The sequence below is a fragment of the Gymnogyps californianus genome, chromosome 6 (assembly GCF_018139145.2).
Source record: "Gymnogyps californianus isolate 813 chromosome 6, ASM1813914v2, whole genome shotgun sequence".
Lineage (NCBI taxonomy): Eukaryota > Metazoa > Chordata > Aves > Accipitriformes > Cathartidae > Gymnogyps > Gymnogyps californianus.
The window spans coordinates 30,971,881-30,995,531 of record NC_059476.1 but is presented as its reverse complement, the minus strand read 5'-3'; the positions used below and the strand labels follow the sequence as shown (position 1 = coordinate 30,995,531).

The following is a 23,651-nucleotide window of genomic DNA, read 5'->3' as shown; positions in this document are numbered from 1 at the left end:
ATCACAGGGGAAAAGATATCTAGCAGTGAGGATATGCATCTGAAATTGTATCTTATCACTTATACATATGGCTCAGTACTATGCTAATTCTTCCTTTGGCTAATGCTGTTTTAGCTCTCAAACAGAGGTTTAAATCACATAAATATATGGCAGTAATGTGTGTGCTTGTGTAAATATTTCTGCAGTTGCCAGATTTAGTTGCATTATGAATATGTGCTATGCTTTTATATAAAAATGCTCTAGAATTTTCTAAACCTATATTAATGTTACATGGTTGAGATTATCTTGGAAAGAAGAAACAATATTTCAGGTAATTCTCTGAAAAAAAACTGGAAGCAAAGGTGAGCTATCCAATCAATTTAAAATTAAAGGTGTAATGCACAACACAAAGCTAAAAAAGAATCCCCTGTTAATATGTTTCTGTCTATTAAGTGTGAAAGAGTGGATTATTGACAATCTTTTAACTTCTTGAAACTAAACTGCTGAAAGTCACTTTAGCAGAATTACCAGTCTGAAAAGTAGGAATAACGAGGCAGCAGAACCCCATGACCATTGCAACGTGCTGCTTGCTCAGTAAAGGACTGTTTCTTGGGCTGCTTTATTACGTCGTCAATTCCACTGAGAGCACTTTTCTAATTTGTGCTCTAACTAGGTACCACTTTCCAACGCGTGATTCCTGAGAATGGGCTGGCAGCTCATGCACCACATGAGGTCAAGCGAGTGATTTTCTGCACAGGAAAAGTATACTATGATCTTGTGAAAGAGAGAAAGAATCAAGACCTGGAGAAACAAGTAGCTATAACCAGACTTGAACAGGTGAGCTCCCTGATCCTCAAAAGACAGGGTCCTTGGGGAGACTTTCAGCAAGGGGTTCCTATGCTTTTAAATAGATATCACTTGCCAGAAAGGATGGTGATAGCATTTTTATAGCACTTTGTGTCTTACAAGACATCATCTAATCCTTCATGGCCTTCTGGAGAAGGAACACGTCAATAGCCTACTGGACAATGAGATGCAGAAAGCTCGATGACTTTTCCAGAACAACGTAACAAAGTGAAGGTTACAATATGATGGCACCTTAAATTTGTATATCCAATCTGCTAGGTTTAAATGTTGTGAATAGTACACTTTACAGCTATATTGTCATTCACTAATTAAGGACTTCTATTGTCACAGCTACTTCATTAGAAAAACTGTAGGAATGCAGGAGATCTGGATGAGGACCTACTTCTGTTCATACTGGTGCAACTATGAAATATGTGTGTATTCACTTCCAACAGCATGAAATCAATTAAAGAAATATGAGTCACTTTAAAGAACATATAGCAATTATATGAGGTACTAAATGGTTAATTACAATGGTTGGTTGTAATACCCGACAAGTAAAAGGCTTTCCTACCATGGGCTAACACCATATAAGAGAAAGCTTTGCCAGTTATTACCTTCTCTTTCCAGATCTCACCATTCCCCTTTGACTTACTGAAAGAAGAACTTGAGAAGTATCCAGGTGCTGATCTAGTTTGGTGTCAGGAGGAACACAAAAACAGTGGATATTATGATTATGTCAAACCTCGTTTCCGCACTATTGTGAACCACACTCGACCTATATGGTATGAGACTTTAAACAATTGCTCTATCTGCTGGGCTGATTGGTTTTCTTTTAAATTTGGTTGGGGGTTTTTTTTGCTTTTAAATTCGTTTTGATTTGAGGATGTTTTCATGGGGAAGTCAGGTTCTTCACAAAACCTCTGAGTTTGGGTTCTATTCTGTCTTTTTTAAGAATTTCACTCCAAATATTAGGTTTATGGAGGAAACAGTTGTTGTAAGAGCTCAGTCCAGGTACCTTTGCATTTATTTTAGATGATTGACTCTTGGATCTTCCCATGCAGCTGTCAGAGGAATGAGAGTCTTCATCGCCAAAAGCAAGTTATCTAATTATGAGACAGTGTAGCTGGCTGCCCTGGGAGGGATGGGGGAGAAGACGCAGCTTAATATTGATGGGAGGGGGGAAGCTGACCAGAAGGTATAACTGATGGTGCAACTTAGATTGATTTTTGTTTAAGAAAGATTGATGATTAAATGTCCAAATCTGCCAAGCTGACTTGAATGCATTTAGCAGCATGTTCTCATGCTTGTTAGTGTCAAAATAGTCTTCTCACCTCATTTGTCTGCCCAATTCTTTTTGTCACAAAGGTATGTTGGCCGAGAGCCTGCTGCTGCAGCTGCCACAGGCAACAAGAACACGCATCTGGTGTCGCTCAGAAGGTTCTTGGATACAGCTTTCAACCTGGAGGCCTTTGAGGGAAAGACATTCTAACTGCAGGGCACCGACCCATCTCTGACTAGTAGTCTCTCAAATCACTGCATCCGAAAGAGGAAATGACAGTGGGAAAAATACTGGAAATTATGTATTTTTGCTTTAGCAGATAAACAGATCCAGCAGCTGACTTCATTAATCTGCACCTTGCTCCCCAGTTTGTAAGGAAAAAAAAAAAAAAATTCCAACTTACCTTCCACCATTTTTTGTCACTTGTCTATTTAGATTGGGACCTCTTTGGCACAAGGAGAGTCTCCTATCCTATCCAAGGATGCAGTGTCTAGCTCAGTGAGGCTCCGATCTCAGTCTGTGGGCACTATCTAATTACTGTAAGTAAGTGGAGCAGGCATGGACAGCATGATAGTTATGCACGTCCCTGAAAAAGAAGAGAGTACGTTTGGGAGCCACTAAGGAAACAAGATGCATTGTTACAAGGAGAACGGTTGACAGTTATTTCTAGATATGTTGGAGAGGAGTAATGAAAGTGAAAAGCAAAGAGTTGATAGATGACTTAGGTAGAGAAATGTGCTGGCTGTGGTTGTTGGAAGGAGATGGTAAGGTAGCCTGGTGGTGTGAGGAGGAGGCTGGAGATGGGGAGTCAGATTACAAAGTTGCTAAACTATGAGTGGTAACAAAAGTGGTGTGGACCACTTAGGTATAAGGTGGAGGAGGGTGATGAAGGCAGAAATAAAAGGGACCAAGAAAAGGTTTGTTGGGGGTAACTGAGGAGGGAAGAAGTCTACACAAGACCACAGCTGACAGAGCAGTGGGTGATCAGCAGGAGAATTCAGCATCAAAAGACTTCAGAAGTAAGAGGTGACAGCACCAATTGCTCCCACTCCCTGGACTGCCTGCTTTGATGTTCTGTGGTATTAGGGAACTGTGGGGTCCTGTGAACATCCTCATTTTAAATGAACACTCTTTCCCTCACCAAACTGCTAGGATCTGCTTTTCTTTGACCTGTTAGCACCCATAAAAAGATTGTGTTTGGATGAGAAGTCTGTGTTTGTGCAACAAGTAGTGGGTTCTGTGCGTTGTGTAGTGCTAATCCCTGCCTCACATCTCCTTGCTGATATTAATTAAACTCTGAAGTGGCAATTCCTGATTTCGTCACCCTTTTTTATGTAAGAGGAAGGTGGGCAAGCAACAGTTACTGTTTGACCAAAGGCACATGCTGTGGTTTTGTACAAGTAGTAATTGATTGGGGGTTTTTTGTCCCTTGTGTTTACTTGTCAATTAGGATATCAATTGCCATGTACTTTCAGTATGGACATAAAAGTGAACCGGCTCAAGAGCTGGCTCTGTGTAAGGCGGCTGATGTACAGCAGGTGCTGGAGGGGAGAGTACAGCGAGGGTTGTTCTCTTCCCAGGAGATAGTGCTTGGCTTCCTGGGAGGCACTGCACAGCAGGGTGGTCTCAGAGTGCCACTGCTTGTGCTTCCTCCGCAGTGCTAGAAGGCAAGTGGGCACCACTTTCCTCTCCCCTCTTAATATATTAAGAACTAGTGTTGTCAGAAGTCCTGTTCCCTCTGCCCCAGGAGAACTTGGGTCTGGGTGAACCTTGTGACTGCAGGTTTCCGCACCACTAGACTACGTAGGGGCAGGAGACTTCCCTTCTTTCTGCTGGCTGGCAGAGGGAACTGCTCAATTAACAAAGTGGTGTAGTAGGAGGCAGAGGAATGGCCATGCCTGTGTTGAAGCAGGAGGCAGTAACTAGCTGCACAAGGGCCCTGTGCCCCTGCCGTGCCTGGAGGGTTGTGCTAGATCTGCTGAGCAGCCACTTTGATACATCGTAACAAGTGACTGGAAAACACATAGAGGAGACTTCACCCCCATCTCCAATTCCCTGTCCTGAGCGTGCTCCTGGGACATACTTGTGTTCTTGGCAGTTAAGTTTTACCCCGCTGCTGCTGTATTGGCTGTGACACAATAAGGCTTGACAGTTTATGCCTGATTCAAAGAGTCAGGTGATGCTGGAAAGCTTCTTGTCTCATCAAAATAAAAAGCTGTATTAGAAACTTTCAGCTATCATCAGGTACTACTTGTCCAAGCAGGTTACCAAAAAGGGATGCGTGCCTTATGCTGTCCCTTTATTTGGCCTGGAGACAACATGATGGTGAAAAAAATAATCCTGCTGTCAGAGCATAAAATTGATGTGGTAAGGTACTTACCATGGGATCCAGAACCAACCTTAGTCTAATGTGCGTGAAACTCAGTAGCATCCTTTTAAATCAGGCTGGTTGCCTTGGGCTTTTTCTCTCATTGAAACATTGAAGCTAATTCAGTCTCTTGAAACCTAATGAACTTGGAAAGTACTGCAGTTGACAGCAGCAAATATTGTCTCCTGTCCATTTCTATAGCTCAAAACATTAAGCTGATAGGCAGTAACCATCACCCAAAATATTTTAATGCTTTTATGAATGCTTGTTTCTGTGGCAAGAATTGAGTGCGGCTAAATATTGCTGGCGCCGTTTATTGTATTCTCAGTTTGCATAAGGCAGGTCAGTGCTGCATGAAATATGATAAATGCACTTATGCCACAGTATATGCAGAGGTAGAAAACAAAATTAACATAGAAATGTAAGTGGTAAATGACAGGTTTCCATTTTCATTGTGTATCATAGATTGTGGCATAATAGTTGCATAAAAATTCCATCAAAGAATGTAAAACAATAAAATAAAAATATGTAAAAAAGAAATTCTCTGTTATGGCTGTTCTTTTTGACAGTTTCTCCTTTGAGTGCTAGCATTAGCATCCCATTCGTAAGAGCGCTAGGGCAGCTCATTTTTCCATTTTCTGTTTGTTTCCTCAATAGTGGCTTATTTAAATGTAGTAGCAGTGAGGGAGACAGCGTTTGGACTAGAAAAAAATAATTATTCAAAACCATTGGGTTAAAAGTAGTACTAGCATTGAGGTTATATTAGAATATTTTGTTTTATTCTATTCTAATTTTTAAAGTAATAAGTGAACACACTTATATTTTGTCATGGTTTAAGCCCAGCTGGCAACTAAGCACCATGTAGCCGCTTGCTCACTCCCCCCCACCCAGTGGGATGGGGGAGAGAATTGAAAAAAACCCCCAAAACCAAACCAAAACAAAAAAAGCTCATGGGTTGAGATAAAGACAGTTTAATAGGACAGAAAGGAAGGAAAATAATGATGATAGTAATAATAATAATAAAATGACAATAATAATACTAAAAGAATTAGAATATACAAAACAAGTGATGCACAATGCAATTGCTCACCACTCACCGACCGATGCCCAGTCAGTTCCCGAGCAGCGATCTGCCCCTCCCGGCCAGTTCCCTCCAGTTTATATACTGGGCATGACATCATATGGTATGGAATATTGCTTTGGCCAGTTTGGGTCAGCTGTCCCGGCTGTGTCCCCTGCCAGCTTCTTGTGCCCCTCTGGCCTTCTTGCTGGCTGGGCATGAGAAGCTGAAAAATCCTTGACTTAGTATAAACACTACTTATCAACAGCTAAAAACATTAGTGTGTTATCAACATTATTCTCATACTAAATCCAAAACACAGCACTATACCAGCTGCTAGGAAGAAAATGAACTCTATCCCAGCCAAAACCAGGACATACTTCAAGCAGAATTTTTAAAATACTGGAACTAGACTGGAATTAACTTCTCTAATTACTAAAGACTGGAATTCATTTCTCTAAACATGTTGGCTTAACATATGTTTCTATTGAATTACTTTTCCTGTTGCCTGCACTTTCAGATAGTAAATGTTCAAAAGCTTACTAAAGCATTATAAATTGCTAAATGCATAGATTATACTTATTTGCGGAATTCTGCTGCTTTTCTTCACCGAGGTCCCTTGAACAAAAAACTCCTACAGAGAGTTCTTAAATAGATGCACATTAAATAGGTGCATTATCAACAATGAATGCAAGTTTCTGTAATGGCAGCTTTAAACCAGGTTAAGAATATCTCTCTGATCTCACAGAAAACAAATACTTTGTTAGAACTAGCTGACAAGTTAAATACTTTTTACATACTAAACAGCAATCAATTAATCTTTGTAGAGTGTTTGAAAAGGACTGAAGTGTTGTATAGGCCTCTTCTGCAAATAGTCTGCACTGAAATGCAAATCACAGCTTTGTAACTTGGAAGAAACAGCAAATGTGAGAATCAATTGACTTCATCGTATTTCTGGGTGAGATACCACATCCTGCATGCCCACGACAGCAAAAGACTTGCTAAGACAAACAGCTTCTGTCACAGAATTATTTTTGTTTCCTAGTAGCTACCTGATGAACTGCGCTAACAGCAGGGGTGTGCTTGGTGGAAACCTTCGCTCTGCCCGTGGTACAGTTGGAGTCAGTCTGCTAGAGCAGAGGAGTAACCTGTTCTCTGGAAAGGGAACCATTCTGCTTGTTCTAGGAGGTAAAAATTAATGTGTGAGACTAGACAAGAAACACAAATGTGTGTGCTTTGCTTGAACTGAGCAGATGAAAGTGTGTGTGTGTGTTCGGGGGTGTTGTTTGTTTCTTTTTGGGGGCGGTTGTATGAACCCCTTGGCTAGACTCTCTGGCTGCTGTCTCAAGAGCTCTGGTAGGTCTTACCTTGGTGCACAAACAGCAGACCTGCTGCCTCTGATACAGAGCTGGGAATAACCACTGCTGCTAATAATAGCAAAATGAAAGCTTGGGAACCTCTGCTCTACGCACGTGCATATATATATATATATATATATATAAAAAAAAGTCTTTTTGATGGCTGTTAACTTTACGCAGGTGTCACAAACTATTGTTGCTTGACCTAGCTTTTTGCCAGTGGCACAGATGACTTTGAACATTGTTTAAAACATGAAATAGAGGTGCACACGTAAAGCCAGAAAAATCCCTAAAAGCAGATGAAATATCTTTGTGAAGTTAACAAGTCTGGTCAAAGATGGAACAAAAAAGTCTGCTCTTGTCTTGTGTATTGGCTCAGGGAATTCAGGATGGTTTAGTTTTACAGGCAGCTCCTCAGGGTGGCACTGGGCTATGGGATGCCGTGGGGGCACTGCCAGGGCACCTGCCAGGCTAACGAGTTACCCAGCACAAGTGACCACTTAATTACGCCTGATGGGACTGGCCTGTGTGGGGGTGGCCAAGCAAAGGCTGCCTGTGGTTAGCTGCTTAAAGCCCAGGTTTTCATCCCACCTGGCCCATCTCTGTCTCCTTTGCCATCGTCCCCTAAATACTTCACCTTGTTTTCACAGAGCGGAGGGCTGCGGCTGGGCCTCTGGGCACCCACAGTGGGGCACGGGGTCCCTGCAGGGATCCCTGCGGGGCATTGCTGGCCATTTCTGCAGTAGGAAGAACTAGCGCTACAGAGTTAAACTATGGCGAAGGAGGCTGAGGATGGCTGCTGGGAGAGGCTCAGGAGGAAAAGGGGGCCGCAGGCTCCCAGCTGCTTGTACTTTCTACAGGCAGGTAAGAGACCTGGCTGGTGGGAACTGGGTAGGGATGCCTCATCCTGCCCCCGGGGGGAAGGGAACACCGTCCTTTGAATTATTATCACAGCTTCTGAGGACTTTAAGGCCTAGAGAAAAACCCATAGTGTGGCCGTGGATTTCTGATGCAAGCCACTGGCAAAAGCTGCTCGGGACACAAAATACTGCCACTTGCAGTGCAAGTGCTGTGAGGTTTGTTTGGAAAAGATGAGGAAACCTTTGAGTGAAAGATGGTAGAGAAATGCATGGGTTTTTTTTAAAAAAAAAAAAAAAAAACAACCAACAAAACAAACCCTTTAAAAATCAATTCTCCTTCCCTGGGGGGAGGTGAGGAATGGCTTGCCTTTTGCCAGGCTGCAGCCATCATCCCCAGGCAAGATCTGCTGGGATGGACATACACTGGACCGCTGCTCTTCCCTCTCCCCATGTCCTGTGGACAAGCAGGTCTTGGAGCTTTCATCAGTACCTGTCATACAACCTTCCTGTGCTGATGAAAACACGGACCATTATAGCACACCAAAAAAATCTTTGTGGATGAGGGTAATTTCGCATGTGTCTTTCCGCCCTTGTTCTTGGGTAGTAAAGGTTACTGAGTAGAATAACTACAACATGAAACTTTAAATGGCAAAAGGCATGCAAGATTTCTGTTAGCTCTGGTCAAACAGTTTTGTGTATTTTTTTTGTTCCCTTTGGTCATTTAATAGTTCTGCGAAGTCCAATTGTGTAGCAATAGGAGTCTTGATTTGATGGACTCTACAGATTAAAAAATGATTATTGAAAGTTTTTCTTCATGTTTATGCAGAACAAGGACAGAGATTAAGTGGGTACATTTTCTTAATCAGCAGTGTAAGACATCAGGAAACAGCGTGCAGACTGAAATAGAAATTCAACATACTTGCATGAAGGAAGCAGATGAATATTACCTCTTTTCTAATTCTTGCTTTTTTTTTTTAACTGTTGAAACCACTTCTGATTTTAGATACTCCTCAATTCTTATTTCAGCTTGGGCTTTTCTTAATGCCATTATTTAAAATGTAGCCTATTATCCAAAAGGAATAAAAGAACAAAAGGAAAATTTATTCAGGAAAAAGAATATTTTAGAGATTTATTAGCTTTGATTGAAAATGTTTCACAGATTTCTTCAAAGTTTTCAATTATTAATAAGTGCACCAGGCAGTTCCTTTGTGATATTTAAGTGATGCAGTCATTAATGGCAAATGGACATCTAATTTGTTTAGAGGGGAAAACAATTGTAGTCATCACTAAATATGCTGCGTGAAACACTGAAATATAATTTCTGTTGCGGAAATCTTTACTTCCTATTCAGTAACCCATAAATTCACTGATACTCTCATAAAGGAGCACAGAGAAACTTTCTGCCCATGTTGTACCCAGCCAGCTTTATATTCTCCTCCCCTTCAGGAGGGAGGGTGAGCTGAGACTATCACCAATGAAGAAGCTCTGCGTAAGAGCTCAGCTTGGCTCTCGATTATTTTCCTTGGACGGACATTAGACGTTATCAGTATGATGGGTTTGTTTTAGTAGTGGTTTAAGTGACTGCATTTCAGTTGGCCTTGCAGTGGAATAACAGCTGTCTGCACAGGGACTTGGTTGAAGGGCAGTGATGTTTAGTGCTCTCACAGATTTCTCCTTGCACCTGCCATGCTACCTGGGGTAAAGGAAAAAGCGCAGGTCAATGCCAGAAGGTGCCTGAAAATGCACGCCTGGTATCCTCTGTCTGGGCTTGGCTGTGCCATAGATGAGACCTGGGTTCTTCTCTCTAGTCTCCCAAAACGACCTTGCCCAGGTTGCGAGGTTACTTCTGCAGTGATGCCTTAGGTTGTGTTGCTGGGGTTTCCAGTAAAGCTCCCGTATCTGTAGTAAGTCAATTCCACAGGAGAGGCCGTCAAGTAAATGTGAACCGTCACTGTGTGCTGGCCAGGACTTTGCAAGGGTAAACTTAATTAGTAAAAAGCAAAACACATTTGAAGACAGAGTATGTTTCCCTGCATTTGAGGAAAGAGTGTATTTCCCCAAATGAGTGTCTCCACTGCTGTGGATAAAATAAAGAGGATAAAATAAAATTGTCTAATACAGAACATGATAAAATGACTGTACATAATTCCCCATGACTAGAAATAAATGTTTAACAAACTACTCCCAATAGGCTTGTTAAAGATGAAATATTTATTACTATACGTTAATTACAGGGTTTAAGCAGTACTTAAGTAATTTAAAGGGATTGGCTTCATCTTGCTTTCAAGAATTTTATGTGATTGAATCCTTCTTCATCAATTGTTCTTTGTGCTAGAGTGGTTTGCACAAACGTATCCTTAACTAAACAGTGTTTGCAATGTTGATTATGTTGTATAGGATGAATAATGGACAGTTTTCTTCATGAATTTCATGGCCCAAGAAAAATCAAATTCCATCAGAATTAATGTTTTTGCATGTGGACTGAAACACAATAGCTTTTCAAGCGTAGAAAAATCTTATTAATATAGTAAAGTTATGCGTTACTCCTGGGATATTAGACTCTGACACTAACAATCAGTTTTGGAAAAAGTCTGTGTATATGTTTTTCTGGGGATGCAATATACGAGAGAAATACATACTTACGATGTAAGTCGTCTTCCTTCCCCTGAACAGCTTAAGATATCAAAAGAACCATAAATATTTTGCACCTTTACATCTTAAATACTGTTTTGTGCCAGCATATTTTGCACAAAATTAGTTTGAGGAAAATTTTTGGTTTATCAGAACTTCAAACTATTGTTGACAAAACTCTGTCGTCTTAGAGTTGATGAAGAGCTGAAGCTTTGTGTTGCTTAGGGACTTTTCACTGCAACAACCTACTGCCTCTTCAGAAGGAAAGATAAACAGAAATAAAGCAACTTAATCTCCAGTGATTCTAAACAGTTCCTAGTTACACTCTTAGATAATTAACTTCTCCTGTGATGTGCTCATTTAATAGATACCTGGTCATATGTGACCGTGTTTATTTAATGTGCTCTGCAATATTTATACCACAATACACCCTTCTCATTATAAAACAGACATTCTTTAATTTATTTACACACACATTCTGAAGCTCTTGCTTCAACAAAACTCTACAGGCTTCAGGAAAATATATCTGAGTATGCATGTCAGTATATGACTGCACATAAATAGCTTCTGCAGGGACTGTCAGCAAAAAAAAAAAATCGAATATTTTTCCTTCTCTTCAGCATCACTGTTCTGATATTTATGTGCATTAAAAAATTAGGGACATGCTACATGAAGTGTGATTATTATTATTATTTTTTTCTTCCTTTTTTTTTCCTTAGGCCTTTATCACAGCCCTCAGGCCCCTCATTAGACTTATCAGTAAAACTGTATTTTCCACAGTGAGCACAATATTGTGCAGCTCATGAGCTCAATAGATTTATGCAGAACTTTGTAACTTTGTGGTACCTGTCTCTGTAACGAAGCCCAAAGGGAAGTAAACAGAGATCTCTGTAGCATATTCTGTTCCCCAGAATTAATTCCAAAGCCTGTGACAAAGACCACTAATTTGTAATGTTTCTGGCTATACTTCATATGATGCCTTCCTGGGTACATTTACATACACACATGTATGTGAGCAAATATTTGTGTGTCTGAATAGTACCTATGTGTGGGTGCAGAACAACCCTTTCTTTTCTTAAAACTGCCTTACAAAATTGATCAAAACTGAAAGTTGTAGCAAGGAACACATTTCAAATTCATCTTAAATTAGTAATGCATCTTGTCTCTCACTTGAATGAGCCCATACTGAGTTATGAGTCCTGTGAATATGTGCCTTGACAGAGCAGAAGAATCCAGCGTGTATTCTCTTGGGCTGTTTTCCACTCATAACACATGTGGGCTTTGATAGGGAATGTTCTCAAGATTTTAAGCAAAAATACCTTAAGATAACCAAAAGAAATCTGGACAGTTTAAAGCAACTGTTAAAAACAGAAGTATCACTTTGTTCCCTCTCTTCTAAGCTGAAAAAAAAATATTAAAAAAAAATAATTTACTGGAATAAAGCATTTCCCTGCACTAATTGTGGAGTGCGATACAACTAGTTATATAGCACTTTTTACTGGAGAATTGGAAAGTGTTTTAGGGAACACAAGATCTCTGTGACTCAAAGATGTTATCTCCATTTCAGATGAAGGAGATGGAGAAGTGATTTCCTGCAGACTGCAAAGCGAATCTGTCACAGACTTTCTCTTAATATGTAAAAATGATGCATGGAAGTTCTTAGGGCTGCCATGTTTAATATCATGTTACTGGATGGCCAATACACAAAATGAACAGGAAGGAAATTTAACTATGAATAGTATCATTGATATTTTTTATTAAAAAACCCCCAACTATTAAAATAATTCAACTTTGTTCCTCTAATGAAGTTTAAACTCTTTTCTGAGAACTGGGCTGATATCAGCTGTATGTTGCTTTATTTTTTCCAAGGACATGATCAGAAGTGCACCCATAGGAAGTTGACAATTACCATCGTACAGTCACTTTAAAACAAGCAAAACATGTCTGAGAATAAATTGGATCTTTTCAACTCTTCTTGAGTAATTGTATGGAGTGACTTCCTTCCCATGCACCACTTCCATCTCCACAAAAGAGCTCCTAGGCCTTTGCGGGCTCTTTTGATCAGGCTGGCCACCATGAAAGTGTACATCTCTCCTAGCAATAGCTGTGCCACTTTTGCAGTAGGCTTCTGAGAATAAGCTACTTGAAAATTAAGTGGCTGCTGTCTTTAATATGATAATGTATGGGATAAACACCTACAACTCTTTTAAGGGGAAATGTCTTGTTGCAATGTATGGCTTGTGCAGCCACTGGGAGTGACGGCCAAGAGCAAAATCTTCCTGTTTGCTGAGACTGTAAAGAGCATGTCAGTAGTGTGTTGGATAATGCCAGCTTGCTCCTTTTGAAATGTGCTCCTCATACAAGGAAGAAGCTTCATCTCTTTTAATATTGTTTGAAACCAAACATCAAAAAAGTACCTAAATGAGTTGCCCAGAGATCCTACGGTCTATACTTAGCAGAGATCTGAATTGCTCTGTGGAGATGCCTCTCTCCATCAGTTACAGAGGTGGCCTAGGGCAAGCCAGCTCCTAAAACTAAGTGCTTCAATAAAGTGTCTGCAATTGAATGCGACAAACTCGGGTCTTTGGCGGTGCGTTCTGCAAGGGGGAGTGGACTGGGTGCCACACAACCTTGCTGCTGTGCAGCCCGTGCTTGGTGCAGTTGTTTTCATCTTTTTTTAATGTATCAAGTGTTGTTAATTTGTTTCTTGATAGCTAATGATTTTTAATTTTCCCTCCCCTTTTGAAGAAATTACTGGAAAAATTGTCAGATTTTTTTGAGCCATTTGCAAAACATAAGGAAACGCGCATGATACAGCTTAATCATGTTATAAGAGATTGTTACCCTGAAAGGCAAACTATTTTAGTTATATTGTGTTATTGTGCCATTAGTACCGTTTGACTGCCAACTGTGCAGCAGCGGGGCTCCAATCAACGGGAGCCTTTGTGTGTTTTCCATTGCAAATGGTGCCAAGGATAGGAGGGAGAGAGGCTCTTAGTGGCACAATTTTTTCAGTGATTAATAATACTTGAGATCCATTTCAGTGATCAGAAATGTGTCTTAATGAGACAATTAGTCAAACCATAAAAGCTGCACAGCAATTTAGTTGGTGTTACTACTGGAATAATTCGCTGCTGCTGTTTTCTTCCTCCTGATTTGACTTTATCACAATAGTCTGGATGAAAGTCACTGTAGAGAGGACTTGCAGGCTAGGTTCAGTTTTCAAATGGCCATGATTATCTGTGGGGCAGATAATCCCCTTTAAAATGAGGGAGACTTTGAGGAAAAAAGTGGTTATTTCACATAGAAAAAAATTAAATGCCTTTGTCCAAGTGGCTACTACAGTGCCCTCAAACATCCAGCTGCCTGCTAGTGCCATGGCAACTAATCGCAGGTAGTGTTTGGGGGACGGGTACCAAACTGAAAGGGCTACTTCAAATTTGTATTTATTTTTCCCTTCTGTAACAAAAGCACAGTAACAAGGCCTGAGATCTCTTTATGCATTCTAGCTGGCTGTGTTCAAAATGTCTGATGGAGCTAATTTTTTATCTCACTGGAAGATATCTCACTGTCATATTAAAAATCTTTTCCCATCTGTCTCTGGTCTTTCACAATTTGGTCATAATATTACTCTAAAGCAAAGTCAGAGCAGTTGTTCTCAACCCATACTTGTCTTGAAGTTTGCTGCTTCCCTTTCAGAGCTGAAGCCCTGTGTTCCTCAAAGCTTGTTTGTGTTTATTCCAGCTAAACATGTTGATCTATTAAGGCTTAATATCTCCCTACAAAACTGCTGTCATTCTAACTTGGAGGTATGTCAGAAATGTCCTCAGAGTGATGTTACAGAGGGCACTGAACACAGCAAAACTAAAACTTTTTTTAAAAAATAAACTAGTCACACGGGTGAGTTCGTCTGCCTGGAGCGTTTCCATTGATGTTCACGGCATTCCATGCTCAAGAGGTCTGGGGAGTTTAGTCTTCTATTTTTGGGAGTAAATTCTGCCCAGAACTAACGTTATTTAAACTAACTTAGTCTAATTAATTTGCATTTACTTAAGAGGCCAATAAAAAATTTACTGCCAGAGCAGAAAGCCGTTTGTTGGTGTCCCACTGACAAATGCAGTAGGGTGGGTTTTTTTTTTAAAGCCCTCCCCTGTGCTGAGGGCTGCCCTGGAGCTGGAGGCTGGAGTTGGGTTGTGGCGCAGGACAGCCTGCTCAGCAGTTACAGGGTCAGGGTCACTGTGAGGTGTGAACGAGCTCACTGCTGTCCAGGGCAGAACTAGAGTGGGGCAGATGCTGAAACCTCAGTCTGCTGTCTGTGTGAATTTCTGCTGCAGAAAGTGCCTTTGTTATCTGCCAAGCTTAATTATACTGATCTTCTCAATATGGTTCAGGCTGAATGTTCTCACTTTCTAATCTTGTTGTATCAAAGTTGTAGAAAGCAAAAATATTTCAGTCTTCTAGAGGGACAATACAGTTTCTGCTTTGCTTGACTTTGAGTATTTTTGTTCTCACTAAAGAATATTGTTTTAATGCCTCTGTCATCTGTAGGTCATTGGAAAGGGACTGTATTTGGACATAGCAATAGTATTATTTTGACAACACTTCTGTGTTGGATCAGTATCCCTGTAAATGTGGTTTGGTTATTTGTAACTGCAGCTATCTCCCTGCAGGTTACAGCTGACAGGAGATACCAAGTGATAGGATTTCTTTGCCTTTGGTTTTATGTTGGGCAGCCTGTCTCTCCTGCAGCTGCACTAGAAAATGCAGCTTTGCCGCCTAGCGCTCCTGAGCCTCAACAAATGCTGTTTCTTTGTTCACACCACTCCTTTAGGATGCAAAGAGAAGGTGAAACCAACCAAGCTGTGGTGCTGGAAATGCCATTATCCTTGGTCAGTTTTCTGCTTTTGCTCCACAACTCCCATCCCCAGCCCTAGAGAGGCTGTTGAAAAGTGGGGAGGTGAGAAGCAGTGGCTTTCAGCCTTTCTCTGGAAGCCACTTGCACAGGAGATGAGAAAACTTGAGCCCTGAACTCCTTGTCTCACCTGCAGCAAAAAATGATAAAAAAATTTCTCTCTGCGAGGCATTGAAATGGTATTATCTATGTCTTGCTGGGGGGAAGGAGGGAAAGACAAAAAAACCAAAGAAACTAAGGCCCAAGCAAAGAAAAATATTTGCTATTTCGGAAGCAAAAGGATGCCCTAATACCTCTGTGGACTGAAACCTAGCAGGTTTTCTTGTGATTGTGTGCTGGTGCATGTGGGAAGGCGCTGAACAGTGCTCTCCCAAGCATGGCCTTAACTCCCAAACCATCCTCTCTTCCTGACTGTGCCCTTCAAACTGCCTCAAATATAAAGGAGTGCAGAGCTTAAAAGTGTTAATGTTGACAGAACCTGGACTGTGTATGCCTTAAGAAGCACTCATTTGAAAATGTGTGCTTTCAGTGAGAGACTGTGATGCATAAAACTCTGTACTTACCAAAATCCAGGTCATTGATGTTGCAGCGAAATAGTCTCCCCGTTGACCACCAGCTCTACAGTGCTCCAGTCTGGTATCTCTTCCAGAATAAGCTGATGTCCATCTGCCTACAGGACATCTGGAAAAGGGCAAAGAAGCAGTGGCCAGTACTGTATTTGCTTGGTTTCCTGTGAACTCTGAGTATATCTACGTTTTAGTACTTATGAGGGCAAGGAGCAAAAAACAGTGTTAATGTAGTTAAGTGCTGTACAAAACTCCCCACAAATCCTATCAGCTTTAATCTTGGGCTTCACTATTATTACATTAATGGATCTCCTTTGAATGAAGCCTCCACCCTCTGTCATTTCTAGTTCTAGCGGTAAAAGGCAAGAAATTCATTATGTACTTGTATTTGCTATTAACTGGCACAGCAGCTGTAAGAAACGCAATGTATTTATTTGTAAGTACCATGGAATAAGACTAAATTCAAAAGAAATCTCCAGTAAACGTTAAAATGGTGCTATAGAACAGCTGGAACATTAAGTGAACAACCTTGATAACCCAATTGTTCATTGACACATAATTCATTTTGCTTCTGCTGAAAGAGTAATTCCTCAGGACGTTAAAGACTTGAGATTTTGTGAAGCTGAGAATCAAACCAGAAGGGACAAAATCTTCTCTTGACCCACATATTTGTTTAGATGAATTAGGTGCTTTTTGGGTTTATTACAGTATATTGTATAGTGTTGTTGTAAATTAATTGGAACTGGGGAAATAAGAGAACTGACTGATAATGCAATTCCAGCAACACAGAAATGCCACATGCTTCTGCCTGGGCCCCTGTAGATTTAAATTTTTTAAAATTAATCTTATTCTATTCACTTGTTTTACAAGGCAGAAGCAGATTCCTGTACAGTCAAACATTCAGGGTCTCACCTTTCCAGGTTTTTATCAGCTACGTGTTAAGGCTGAGACAGCGTACTGACCGATACACGTCAGTTAGTTTGGCAGGTAGAGGTACCGCTTCCTCTGTCCCGGTTCCACTGTAGCTGTATGACTTGCAAGGGTCGGCGTTTCTCAAACATTGAACCTAACTGCGTCCACCTGTGACAGCTGTTTGCAGCATTTTAATTCAGCTTACTGAAGAACTACAGAAAATGGCTGATGAAGGAGTCCAGTTCATAAAGCAGCATGCTTTCAGCTTCTGCTGCTGTTTTGTCATCCTCATCAGACAGCTCTCCCTGCTTTCTAGGAAACTTTAATGGCAATCTCTGACAATTAATTCAGATTTATAAAATGGATGAGAGAGATGACATCTCTATACTGTTGGCTCTAAATTAAAAAAAAACAACCCTTACTAGTTTCCCTAGATTGAGGCCTGGTCTCCCTCGGTCCATGTCAGGTACATTGCAATGATCTAGCAAGCCCAGTAAGAGAGTTTGAATGAGTTGCCAGTAGCCTATATATTGCATTAACTCATGCTCTTTCTAAGTTTCCAGTGTCAGCCGCATAGTGATTTGCCTGATACTGAGTTTATCTTTCTTTTTTTGGACGCATCTATGCGATATAAAGCCTTTACTTATTTGAATAGTTTAGATCACATGCATATGATTTTGATTTATCTTGCAACCTTAGACTAATTTTGCTAGGCAGAAATTTTTATTCCTCTTATAGTTGGAAAGCATTAGAACAGAGGAAAACTGTTGCTCATTCCCTAATAAACAGAAAATAGACTACACCAATCCTTAATTCATGATGAATCAGCAATCCTTAATTCATGATGAATCAGAAAAAAATAGCTACACTGTCTTCCGCGGGTGGTATGTCACTGCGACTTTAGGTACGGATAGTAAACTTCTGCAGTACTAGCTAACCCTGTAACACCCTGAAGCCACTGCTCCTCTGTTAGATCTGTAGTGAGGCCATTTCAAGCCCAGCACCAGCTCTGAGCCGCACACCCTGGTCAGACGTGGGCACTCCCAGCGGGGGCCTGGCCGCCAGCGCGAGGAGTCGGGGAGAGCTCTGCTCCCCAACACGGCACAGCCCCCGAGTCCGGGGGTACCTGCCGCCTGCGTTATGTTAATCGCTGGGAATTATAGTTGAGCTGTAAGCGGCAGAAGTTACTTGGTACTCCCAAGTACTTTGCTTTATAGCTAAATTTGAGCTTAACCATTTTCATCTTTGATTTATGGGTTTATTTCAGACTGTGTTTTTAATGAGGTTTGTGTAATTGGAGAAGAAAAATATCTACACGCTGTAGTACAAGCTTATTTTAGCAAACATAAAAGATGGAAGCGTTTGTGCTTTCCGAGGCACGTTTAAGAACCCGCTCTTTCCTTTGTCACGCTCATAACGCGATTGCCAGAGCCCCCCTTTGCGGCCCGCCAGCCGTGCAACACCGAGACCCTTCAGTACGGCGTGACCACCGAGCAGCCACAGCAAAACGAGCCCGCCGGGCCTCGGCGCAGGGCCGAGCCCTGCCCCCGCTGCCTTCCGCTGCCGCCCTGCCTGCGGCGCCTCCCCGCCCTCAGGGGAAACGCAGAGCGCGGGTCCGGCGGGGGAACAGCCGGGCGGCGGCGGCGGGGAGCGCTTTCAGCCGGCCGCGCTGCGGCGTCCCAGGCGCGGGGCGGTTTGGGGCTTCGGCTGCCGCGGGGCGGCCGCGCCCGCCACAGAGACACGCCCCCCCGCCCCTCACAGAGACTCGCCCACCCGCTCCCCCGCCCCTCGCAGGCACGAGCGGGAGGCGCCGTGCCGCCCAGGGGAGCAGCCCGCCTCGCCTGGCGGGGCGCGCGCCGCGGCCGTTAGGAGCCCGCCGGCGGGTGCTGTCCCGCCTCCCCTCCCGTGAGGGGCCGCGCCTTCCCCGCGCCGCGGCGCAGGTGGGTCGCGGAGGGGCGGCGGCGGCGGGGAGCTCCCTGGAGGCTCCCCGGGAGGCAGGCGGCGTGTGGCGGGGCCAGGTGGGCTTGCGGGGGCATGGGGCTGCCTGGCACAAAGAGGCGACAAGGTCTTTCCCCCGGTAGTTTTTATTTGCGGTGCGGAGCTCCGTCTTTAAATAAGCTGAATTCGTGTTAACAGTGTACACTTCAGGTTGTATATATTAATATAGACAGATAAATATATTTCAGTAGAGCACAAAACATAACAGAAACAAGATGTGCCATAAATACACATTTACATTTGTCATAAATCTATACTATATTATAAAAATAAAAGTATCGCTAAAATATTTCTATGTCTCTGCAACTCATACACCAGAAGTAGTTCAGCTGTGTTGTCACAAGCATGTCCTGCTTAATTACAGATCGCACCGGGGCTTTGACAGCACTCAAGAGGAGTGAGGTCGCGTTCTTACACCCTTAAACCACCACTGTTTTGAAGTAAAGTTTCTTTTGCTTTTGTTCACTGTGAATATAGAAGTTCACAAAAATCGGCTTTTTAATTTCTACATCCCAGTACTGCGTGTATGTGGGTGTACACCTATGGAGAGAGTGAAACAATTACCTTCTTAGAATTCTCTTGCAGGGGGTTTGTATGTCCCGGGTCCCACCAAGACGTCTCATTAAATTATTGCCACTTGTTACGTTAATGTAATTACACCTAGTCTGTCAATCAAGATTTTCTCCCTTTTCATAATGAACAATTTATTCCATAGTTTTCTGGTTGGAAACATTTTAAAAGCTTCATGTTTGATTTCCGTAACTGCATGTGCACAGACTGTGTATTTTTAAATTTCAGAAGAGAACTTCATTTGTATAATACAAATAATTTTAAATAAGAACCTGAGAAAACTACCTATTTCCTGAAATCCTTAATAGATGCAGCTGCAACATGGGATCATACCACATAGGTGTAGGGGATTCTGTTAACTGAGAAGAAGCACAGTTCCTTCGGAAGCTCCTGCTGGCAAACCAAGAAGTTTGTAATGCCCTGTGCCGTGATTTTTATCCATCTGTAATTTAATTGAGACCCTCCAATTTTTAAACATACCTGAACTGAGTCTGAAGTTTCTCGAACAAAGTCAGGTACTTTGCAGATACTACTTTTAGTATGGGTAATGGATAAGGTTAAGCAGGTACACAAATGCCTTCCTCTGGAGGGACTAAGTTCATTGAAACTGCTCATTTCAGATATTCAGGCTGAATACTAAAACCAGATCAGTAAGTATCTACGATACAAGTATGGAATGGTTAGCTAAATAAATAGGAAGTGTGAGTGGTCACTGGTTTCTTCCTCAAGTGCAAATATGGTGTCGGTATTTTCCATCACCAATATTTTCCAGTGTTGGAGAATCCAAAACACCTGTTACGGCAGCTGTAGGCAAGTAAGGGACTCTTAATGATAAATTGGTATAAAATTTCAGGTGTGGTTGTAGTTTGTGACTGTGTGTTGAGTACAGTGTCTGAGCTACTCTTAAAATTCCAGCCAAAAAAGTAAAATGAAAACACAGGTAATGTTTGCAAATAAATATCAGTACCTATGGAACTAGGAATACAAAATAAAATCATATATTTCATTAGAAGCAAATTAATAAATAATCAAATAACTATTCATGGCATTTTTATACACTTAAAATATGGTTATAATTTTAAACATACAATTCTATGAAAAAATCTTGAGATTGTAGTGCTACATTTACGTTAAAAATGCAGAATGCCTTTGTAGTGACATGAGACAGAACAAAGCAAAATTACTGGGAATGTTTCAAAGTAATTTTTGTAACCATAGTATAGGAACAATTTAAAGTCATATATTGAATGGTATATTCATTAAGTGAATATTTGGTTTGACTAACAGTTTTCTTGATTTTTAAAAAATTTTTTTTACATTTTAACTTTGGGGCAGCTTTTATGCCATAATATTGTTTATGTAATCTAAAAATAGATTTCATCTTTGGTTTGAACCACAGCTCATGGAGCAATGAAACATACATACTTTTAAATGAACGCGTTAACTTTAAAAAAATGAACCCAGCTCTCAATCCCTGTAAATCATCATAGTTGATTTGCTCCAACATAGCTGACTTGCTCCAACTGATTATCAGGTCCACTATGCTTTCATATATGGGGTTGTGGATAGCCTTTATCCAGCAGACTGCTTAATTGCATGTATGCAACTCCAGAGAGGCAGTAAAATAAGCATGGGCAAATATAATCTACTGAATCTGTATCTAGAGTTCTTAGACAGAAATGTATCTGTGCTTCTAGTTTATTGTAATAAACCTATTCTCCTGCTTTTAGGCTTGAGAGTGCTTAAGCATGTGATTGTTCAGTCTACAAAGGAAGAAGAAACGTCTCCACTTCTCCACAGGCAAGTACGCAGTCCCTGGCCAGGCTTCTGAGTGTGCTCTGGCTTGCCTAGCAAGGGATCTGCACTGGAGTTAGTAAGTACGTGTCTTTAGTCAGTGAGTAAGTTGTATTCTAACAATGATGACTGAACACCTCTAAGCAAGGCAACACATTTCAGCTTGAGAGAAAGTAACTGAAAATATCAGTCCGTGGAAGGATTTGTAGGGAATGAAAGAGATAATGAGAAAACTCTCAGGATGACACTCACAGAATATGGGAATTACCAGATACTATATTATTTTCCTGATTGAATTTACTGTATATTGCAGAATATGATAACGTACATCTACTATTAAAAAATATAAAATATAAATCCCTCCCAAGTGGGATGATGCAAAGCTGATATGAGTACCAGTACTCTTAAACTGGTATTTACAGCTCTAGCTTGGAGATTTCCTTATATTGCAAGTTTCCCTCTTCATTCTAGTTATTTATTGCTCTTTGATTTTGCATGGTTGCATACACTTTCCTGCTAGTTACAGTGACTAAATCCATTCCTGTGCAAACAAAAAAGGTCTTAAGTAGGACTGAATTGCACTTATGCTTTGCGCTTTACCTCTCTGTCAGACTGGATTTTGCTCACTGATAGAAAGAAATAATTAAGTCAATTCATTACGGACAAAATTCTCTCAGTTCTCTGTGGTGGATCTTATCTCCAATATGCTACTTTCAGAACAGGACTGTGCTTGAGGCCAGTGCAAGCCAGAATAAAGGCTAAATTATTTCTGCAGCATTTTTTGATTGGGGGAACATGCAAACACTAGTGTAATCTTCCTAAACTCTGTTTGTGGAAATACACAGCAGCCACTCTTAAAAATAATCTGTTTTTCTTATGTAGTAAATAGCATGGTGGTATTAAATACTCTTCATGCAAATTTTCAAGATTTAGTGGCATCAGCCTATTATTTACAATGTTACTCTTAACATTCCCAATAGGGGAAATTTCTTTTTTTTTTTTCCCTTTACATGCAAATCTTGCAGGAATAAGTGTGAATATTGTAGAATTACTTGCAGGGGATATTAATTAATCAGTGTGCCTTAGTATTTAATTTATGTCATATACAAACTTACTCAATTTTTTAGGTGATAAAATGGCATAAGTTAATTATGGTTAGCAATGGTAGTACAACACATACTTGTATTACTTCCTCTTTCATTTGAGCCAGTGAGATCAAACCTTTTTTGCTGACTCTCAAGCAAGAAAACGGTAGATTTTGTACGTACAGGGTTTTAAATGTTGGCAACAATGTAAAACAAATGACATTTTGGTTCTACACTAATATATTACTAGTACTATCTTGCCTTTGAACAACTATGTCATTGTTTCTTCATAAGGTGGATTCAGGAGAATAATTCCCACAGCCTCTTAGAGTTTGCGGTCGCTCTGCAGCTGTGTGGCTGCTTCTTGTTTAGCAAGTGGCTTTGCCATAGTAGAATCGCATTTGCTGCACAGATCTCTCATTTCTAGGAGACTTTCTTCCACAGCTTTTGCAAACATGTCTGAGGAGGTTTCTTTACAGTCTTTAAAGCTTGAGATGCAGAATAATATATGCTCTGGCTGAGGGTTGTAACATGCCCCATAACCATTGGGCACCACGGGCCCATAGCAGCAGAACATTTCCGTAGTAGTTGGAACCTGGTTGCAGGGAGAAGGTAAGGAGTGATGTCTGATTAATCAGGGCACGTGAAATCAGCTGGTTAGGAATGAGGAAAAAGATAAACAAATGCTGGAAATGTGGTGAATCCCCCTTGTAGAATATCACGTCCTTCAGAAGTCCAGACCTGGAGCTGACACTTGGAAGGTAAAAGCTGATCTCAGTATAGAATTTGGTTGCTCTGTTTGTTTCCCACCGTTTGAAAATTGGTATCATTTGAAGTGGATATAATGCATTTCTTTGCTCACTTTATATAGACCTTTAACAGCTATAAGCTTTGTTACTGATAGGGAATTTTTAAGGCTGTATGTAATTCTGATACATAAAATTATGATACATAAAAATTCTCTAAGGTTTTTAATTTCTTAAGGTTATCTTAAGGTTATGTTAAACTTATAATGTGAAGACTGTAATCAATTATAGAAAGTAGTATTGTCCATTTCTAATAATCATTTATAATTGTGATGCCGTATAAAAACATATTTTAATGCATCTGGGTGCTATATTTCTATTACACCTCAGTTTAATCGTGGCATAATACAGGAGTGAAACACTTTCTCCTGCAGAAAACAAAAAATGTGTTAGCAATTTGTATGTTTCAGACTTTGTGTACATGGGCCTTCACAAATGACATTTGGCTTTTTAATGGTGTAGAACAAGCCATTAGTCCTGCTAATAGAACCATAGAATTGTCAGATAAATTTGCTGGGCAACAGCCGAAGGCCATAAAGCTATTCACAAGCATTCTTTGCTCATGGATAGTTTCTTGGAGAATTTATGTAGTAGTATGTTGGTTACATTCACTCATGTCTGAAA

The 23,651-nt window shown here is 40.9% G+C and overlaps 2 protein-coding genes across 5 annotated transcripts in view; one reads left to right on the top strand and one right to left on the bottom strand.

Moving 5' to 3' along the window:
* OGDHL (oxoglutarate dehydrogenase L) overlaps nt 1–4,971 on the top strand; it is a 52,760-nt gene extending 47,789 nt beyond the window's left edge. For all 4 annotated transcript variants that reach the window (XM_050898685.1, XM_050898686.1, XM_050898684.1 and 1 more), the window contains 3 exons: nt 653–816; nt 1,456–1,610; nt 2,194–4,971. In XM_050898685.1, coding sequence (XP_050754642.1) covers nt 653–816; nt 1,456–1,610; nt 2,194–2,317 — 443 coding nt within the window. In that variant the 3' untranslated portion in view covers nt 2,318–4,971. The remainder of the gene's footprint in view (nt 1–652; nt 817–1,455; nt 1,611–2,193) is intronic.
* Nucleotides 4,972–22,546: 17,575 nt separating this feature from the next.
* The window catches only part of CHAT (choline O-acetyltransferase), a 29,724-nt gene continuing 28,619 nt past the window's right edge, over nt 22,547–23,651 (bottom strand). The window contains exon 14 of the mRNA XM_050899318.1: nt 22,547–22,816. Within this exon, the coding sequence (XP_050755275.1) occupies nt 22,547–22,816 (270 nt within the window). The remainder of the gene's footprint in view (nt 22,817–23,651) is intronic.